Genomic DNA, 6,831 nt, shown 5'->3' with positions numbered 1-6,831 from the left:
TGTAGGCTACAACAATGGTAAGAGAGGTTGGAATTGCATGAAGAAGGTCAACATAGAATCGAGAAATCACATAATCTTTCTTAAAGTCGAAAAAATGTGGAAGAAGAGATACAATTTAAGAGAAGTTTCTACATGGAATAGGAGGATGTGGTCAGTGTGGCGGCCTTTACTTCCCATAAGCGAAATGTTTTACTATGGAAGTAGGCTACCAAAGGCATCTGCATGCAAGCTAAGTTGAGCAATATTTTCAAGGTTTTGCCCACCTATTTGCTGTGTAAAAGGAATGAGGAAGATAAGGAACACACCTTTTGGGAATGGCATGAAGTGAGGACTTTTAGGACAAGGTTAGAAGATGGGTTCATAGAGTAGGATTGGATACTTGAATCTTGATGAGGTTTATCCTATTCGGGATGGATTGGATTTGAATGAGGTGTCTCTCAAGCCATAGAACATCATAAGAGCTATAGTCATCAAATACATATCAAACTTTGGAACATGAGGGGAGATATTTTGTCAATGTTGAGAGGAGGATGCAATAATCACACTCAAAGGAGCGAAGAGACATGCTTTAGCACACAAGGTTTATGCTAAAATCCTAAAAACCACCCACCCCAAGGGAGTAAGCTTTGGATGATTCTATTCTTTGAGGAAAGGTCTTCTAGGACAATCTTCAAGATCTTGTAAATACATTTCTAACCTCTTTGAAGAAAGTTGTGCTAGGAGAGTCTTCAAGATCTTGTAAATAACATTTCTATCCTTTTGTTTGTAAGGAATGCAAGTCGTTCTAGAGCATTCACCGGTTGATTGGATGGACTCTTAAGGTTTGCGAAGTCCCCATGTATATATAAACGGGGAGAGAGACAAAGAGCTTCCTTAAGAATCAGCGAGAGCAGCATGATCGATTAGGTGGGCAGCGGTTCTTTAGAAGGTCAAAAGCAGAGAGCCGGTTGGGGCTTTCCCCTTCCATCGGTCAGGCATTCTGGTGCACTTACCGATGTGCAGAATTCAGGCAACCCATACACTGGATCGACCCCCCATAATAGTTTTCTACCCCCCATAATCGTTTTAGAAAACTGGTTGCGTCGTTTTCATAACCGACAGGGTAACATGGGCTTGCAGACGATGATGGCTTGACACTCCTGTATGCTCTGCATCAGACGCATCCTTACGAACACACATATATATATTGAGACAGGTATCAATCTGGCTCCTGAGCCCTTGTTGTACTGCATTCTGCTGTTATCAATCATAATAGCATTGTCAGATCCATCGGAGTGAACTGGTTTTCTTATAAAGAACAGCCTTATGAATATTGCAATTGCCCTTTCTTTCTCTTCTTTGCTAATATGTCTCCTTGCCTTTGCTCCCCACCCAGCGCAGTGTAGATACTCTAATGACTTCTCCGTGACATGGGGCCACAAAAACATGAGATCACTCTATACCGACCATGTCTGGCAGATGGCTCTGAACAATGTCACTGGTAATTTCATCATCGCTCTGTTTTTACTTACAATTGCTCTAATGTCGCTGGTAAATTCATCATCGCTCTGTTTTTACTTACAATTGCTCTAATGTTTGGATACGAAACAAGCATCTTAAGTGGGAAGAAGATTATTCTCAATGTGGAGAAACATCCTAAGACAGTTGGGGTAGATGTAATAGCGTAGTTTTTTATACGTGATTTGAAATTAGCATAATAGAAGGTCGGGGGTAGATATAACAGCATAGTTTTTTCAAATGTGACTTGAAATCGGTGTAGGGATGCGTGAATGGTAGCTCAATATTCCAGCAATGAATCGTGTCTAGAAGATGCTGAACCTTAGCATCCTCATACTACTATATGAGGAAGTCAGCTTCCAACATCTCTAGACTCACATGTGATTCAATACCTTGCATGCATCAAAGGATACCTAAAGGATAGCAAGACAGCCTTTTCGGTGGGAAGTGCGTGGTGTCTTCCTTGTGTCCATAATCCTTGAAATAGGTACTTACTTTTTGTCTGTCATTTTGATACTGCAGCTTCAGGGTTTGCATCCAAAAGGAGGTATTTGTTTGGAAGTTTTAGCATGAACATCAAGCTGGTCCCTGGGGATTCAGCTGGCACTGTGACAGCTTATTATGTAAGATTAGCAAACTAATCTGGTATCCTCTTGATTTCCTTATTGATGGTAGAATGCCTAATTTCTGCACATTTTGTTATTTTGTGTAGTTCTCTTCACAGACTACACATTGGGATGAGCTGGACTTTGAGTTTTTGGGCAATGAGACAGGCCATCCATACATATTGCAGACAAATGTATTCTGGAATGGGACTGGAGGAAGAGAACAGAGGATGTACTTGTGGTTTGATCCCACGGCCAGTTATCATAATTATTCTATCCTTTGGAACCCCAAACAGATCATGTAAGTCGAGAATTGTCCCTTTCTTTCTGCTTTACAATTTGACCTCCTGGGAATGTTTTGGCAATGAGTCATTGTCAAGATGAATGGCTGGCATTGCTATGTTCAAGGTCTGTGGGGCAATAGCTTTCTTTGATCATTGCTTGTAAGCACCCATTGCAGATAAAGTGGATGTAGGTTCTTCAGAGTGTTTTAGGAGAGGGAATGGAACTGCAGATGTCTGCATATCTAGAACATGAAATCTGGCTTACATTCTCAATACATTAACCAGGCAATGAGATGGTTCTTTCAGTCACACACCCAAGTATGCCTTTTTCTGTCTCTGAAATAATATTGTGTAATGCAAGTGCAGCTTTATGGTGGATGGGGTACCCATCAGAGTGGTTACCAATCATGAAGACAAGGGCATACCCTTTTTGAGCAAGCAGCCCATGGGAATCTATGCAAGCATATGGGATGGGAGTGCATGGGCCACCAGGAGTGGGTTGGTCAAAATCGACTGGAGCCGAGCTCCCTTCGTAGCATCTTTTGCCAAGTATAAGTTTGACGCTTGCTCTCCTTCAAGGAGCTCCACTTGTCCCAAGATGAGATGGTGGAACACTCCCCCATTCCAGAGCTTAACAGCCCATCAACAATATCAACTGCAGTGGGTCAAGAAGTTTTACATGACTTACAACTATTGCACGGATAGAAGAAGGTATCCAGTCCCTCTCCTGGAGTGTACTCTATAAACAGGTTTTGCCACACCACAGCCAATCAATTCACCAAATACCAAGGTCTGCTTTTATAGTAAAAAATTCATACATTCATTCAAATAGCTTTAAACCAATAAGACTTGCGATGGTGCTTCGATGTGCCGTGATTGTAACATTCGAGAAAGGTTTGTGTCTCCTGCATCACAATCTATTGTGACTTGTACTCACTAAGTGGATCAAATACTTGTTCTTCTGTTCGGATATTATGTTGTCCTTAGAAAGGGTTTTGTCCACCCCTCGGCTTTGCTAAACATGCAATGATTATGTGTCAAGAGACCACTTAATTTGATGCTAATCTTCATTCAATAATTGTGTAAGGACACCACCTTAATTTGTAGATGCCAAAGATGCTTAAGAAGAAGAAGGCTTTACATATTTAAGGTTGCTAATGTGAGGCTTGGTGAACCTTTGCCATAAAGGACATAAGTAATGTTGTCACTCAAACATTGAGCTTTAGATTAGTCCAAGCCGAGTGTGCCAAAAAACTTGCTGTTTTTGTAAGCATAGTCCACACCTTTGATATTAAGCTTTAGATGAATTCTTGCTGAAATTGGCCACTCGTATTTTTGGAAGCTTCATCATCTTTTATTGGGGCCATTGGGGGATATGAACCTTCCTTCAATTCCAAGCAAAGAAAATGAGAATGGAAAATGAATCATCTTGTAGGCAATGTGATAGCTTGTTCAAGTTGACACATTAAAGAATCGAAAGAAGTTAGTCCCTCTCTTGTATTATTGGAGCAGCTCGAATGAGTGCATCTTGTAGGTCCATTAGGCATATTGATTCCGATCGAGTGTTTTTGGGTGGATTCAACCCAACACAGAATTTTGACACCTGTTGTGTCATATCCATTGGAGGTGTATACGTTAGGAGTGAAACAAACTTCGAATAATATACTTCAAGAGATAATCCTAGCTGCTTCAAGTTATAGAATTCATTCATCTTTTGTGTGCGGTAGGTAGGTGGCAGATACCTTCCTCACGCAGCTTCTTTAAGCTTACCCCAAGTGATTGTCCCCTCCGAGATCGCTTGGTCTCTGCACCACTGTTTTCGCCAAAGTCTCGCTTCGCCTGTAAGCTTAAGTTTGGCGAGCATGGCTTGGTTAGCAGGTGCAGTTTTTGCTGCCTCAAAATAGTCCTCCATGGACTCAATCCAGATCTCTGCGTTGGCTTGAACACTCATTCCCTTGCCATCAATCTCGAGTGGCTTAATTTGTTTGAGAAGGAATTTCTTCTCTTGAGCCACAGTTGGAGTTAGTGCAGGAGTCAGATTTGGAACCTGCGCTTGGGGTTGTGTTTGAACAATAAGATTTTTTATGTTAACATCCTATCATACATTCCCATATTATGTTAATATGACTAGCACAGCTTTTTAGTTAAGTGATTTAATCACTTAACACCTTAGTTAACATTTATGATCAAGATAGATAATTGCAAAAAGTCTTATTTATTCATGAGAGCATAACCCTTTGAGCACATTTATTTGGATAAGTAGGACATGCTGATTGATACATCAGTTTGGGAAAAATAGGATTGTGTTACAATCGGGTACATGGACGGAATAATAATATGGAGTGGGGTCATGGATTTTTAGAAAATGGTAAGTCATAGGAAGCTTGGGGTATCCCTTCCTTTGATACTCGTTCTTCTCATAACGCCCTAACACTTTGATTTTGTCAGCAGAGATTGTCAGAAGTGGAGCAGCGGTGGAAGCATAAACATGTGTTGAAATAAACTACTGAAACACAAGACAAAAAGAGAAAAGAAAAGAACACGATACAGATGAGAACTCAGATGTATGCACGGAAAATGGAATCCATATATCTGAACACGAGACAGTTGCATACAACAGTGAGTCACTGGCTGCGTGGGCACTGGCATTGGCTCCTCTCTCCACAGAGTCTGCAGATGGTGAAGATGATGATAATGACTGAGGAAGAGCCACTGAGTATATAAAGACTGAAAAAGTGGGGAGCAATAATGCTGGTCGGACAGCATTAAAGCTGGCCGACTGGTGCATAAAATGCTCCACTGGCATAAAATGCCACACCAGAAAAAAACCTAAAATACCTAATAAAAATGCCCAGCCCAGATCAAGCTCAGACTCACACATGAACTGACAAATACTCTGCTAACACCCTCTCTTAGATCATGAGTGATCCGATACAATACAATAGTACAATAAAAAGGGATCAGAAACTATACAACATAGAACCACCAAGTAGAACCATGGATACCCAAGCAGTGGGTGATCAAGCCACCACCAAGGTGCCTCGGAGAGAACCTGATGTCGATGTCGATCATACCAAACACCTGAAAATAGAGAAGATCATAGAATGTCTCTGTGTCCATCACCAATGTCTCGCAGTAGCATACAAGACCATCCTGTCAAAAATGCCCCTGAACATAGGTGACCATGGATTCCCCGCCTTTGGCTAGATCGCCAAAGTGTCCACTCATGTGAGCTCCAGACGAAAGCCTCTCACTCTCGGTCAGATAACCAGCTCAGCATGAACCTGGATGTCAATCCCAGCTCCAGGATTTGATTCCGTCAGACTGAAGTCGATGCGTCAGGGACGTCCCTCTCTGGAACCTGTGCACTTGTATAAAAATATAGATGAGGCGCGTCTGCCCCATCTGAACACCCGCTCACACTCCCTCTCTGGCACAAGAGAGTCGTGAGGGATGATCGCATCACCACCACTAGAAAGCAGCCGAGGAACGGGCCACCAAGCCCTTCCCGCGATCCAAAGAAGAGGATCCCTTCCGCGCCTTGGACTTCACCTTGGTCGGAGGATCGGAGTCGGAGTCTGATGAAGGAGAGGACTCATCAGTAGAGTCAGCATCCCGCTTCGTCTTCTGCTCCTTCTTCCTGGAAGCCGCTAACTTCTGGCAGTCCTTCCGCAAATGTCCCTTCTTGCCACAGTGGTAACACTGGGCCTTCGACTTCGTCTTCCCGTTACCCCTCTCTGAAGCTACATAAGCCTCACCTCCATAATGTGTCGGAAGCCGCCCCTGTAATCTCAAGGATGCCTCATGCTCAAGAAGCATCGAGATCATATGTGTAAAGCTGACAGGAGTCGATGATGTCTGTGCCCGCAGAGCATTGGCCACTCCATCAAACTCCGGGGGGAGCTTGTAGAGGACCGTCCCGACAAGATGCACCTCGGGAAGAGCAGATTGCATGTGCTGAAGCCGGTCCTGTACCTGCGTAACACGAAGAAGAAAAGATTGAATAGTATCTTTCGGCTCAAACTTCATCTGCTGGAGCTGGCCATAAAGTGTGACGGCCTGCATGGTGGAAGGTGCCTCGTACATCTGCTGCAACTTCTGCCATACTTCAGGAGATGTCCTACAGGAGGTAACCGCCGGTAAGACCGCTTTAGAAATACACCGAAGTAACGCCGAGTAAGCACGGGCATCATCCAAGTCCCATGTGAGCACCGCTTCCTCATGGTTGTCCTCATCAAAGTCGTCAGGAAGAGGAAAAGGACAGAGAGGTTGAGCAATAGCTCCACAGACGATGTACCATAGCCGCTTCTGTACAAACCAAGCTTTCATGACAGCACTCCATGTGAGATAATCAGGTCCATGTAACTTATCATCAGTGGAAGTGCACGGAGGAGCCATATGGAGAGGATAAGAAGAGAAGTAGAGGAGATGGAATTGAGAGAGGA

General features: G+C 43.3%; 1 protein-coding gene across 2 annotated transcripts; it reads left to right on the top strand.

Moving 5' to 3' along the window:
* Positions 1-779: 779 nt before the first annotated feature.
* Positions 780-3,446, top strand: LOC148016635 (xyloglucan endotransglucosylase protein 2-like). 2 transcript variants are annotated; one of them, XM_087664173.1, is made up of 5 exons: positions 780-1,195; positions 1,376-1,480; positions 2,020-2,120; positions 2,210-2,403; positions 2,753-3,446. In XM_087664173.1, exons 1-5 carry the CDS (start codon positions 1,144-1,146, stop codon positions 3,129-3,131), a joined length of 831 nt encoding a protein of 276 aa, XP_087520299.1. In that variant the 5' UTR covers positions 780-1,143; the 3' UTR covers positions 3,132-3,446. The 2 variants fall into 2 exon arrangements, with proteins under 2 accessions (XP_087520299.1, XP_087520300.1); XM_087664174.1 differs by having other exon boundaries at positions 783-1,195; positions 1,381-1,480.
* Positions 3,447-6,831: the final 3,385 nt, after the last annotated feature.

Source organism: Lygodium microphyllum, chromosome 23 (assembly GCF_053477565.2).
Source record: "Lygodium microphyllum isolate KBCC chromosome 23, Lygodium_microphyllum_v1.1.10, whole genome shotgun sequence".
Lineage (NCBI taxonomy): Eukaryota > Viridiplantae > Streptophyta > Polypodiopsida > Schizaeales > Lygodiaceae > Lygodium > Lygodium microphyllum.
Note: the sequence above shows the minus strand (reverse complement) of the source record. Positions and strands in the feature narration are given on the sequence as shown.

Coding starts and splice junctions, on each gene's coding strand:
- LOC148016635 (XM_087664173.1), top strand. CDS start 1,144: ATGCTCTGCATCAGACGCATCCTTACGAACACACATATATATATTGAG. Junction 1,196..1,375: donor ACATATATATATTGAGACAG/GTATCAATCTGG, acceptor CTCCCCACCCAG/CGCAGTGTAGATACTCTAAT. Junction 2,121..2,209: donor GCACTGTGACAGCTTATTAT/GTAAGATTAGCA, acceptor TATTTTGTGTAG/TTCTCTTCACAGACTACACA.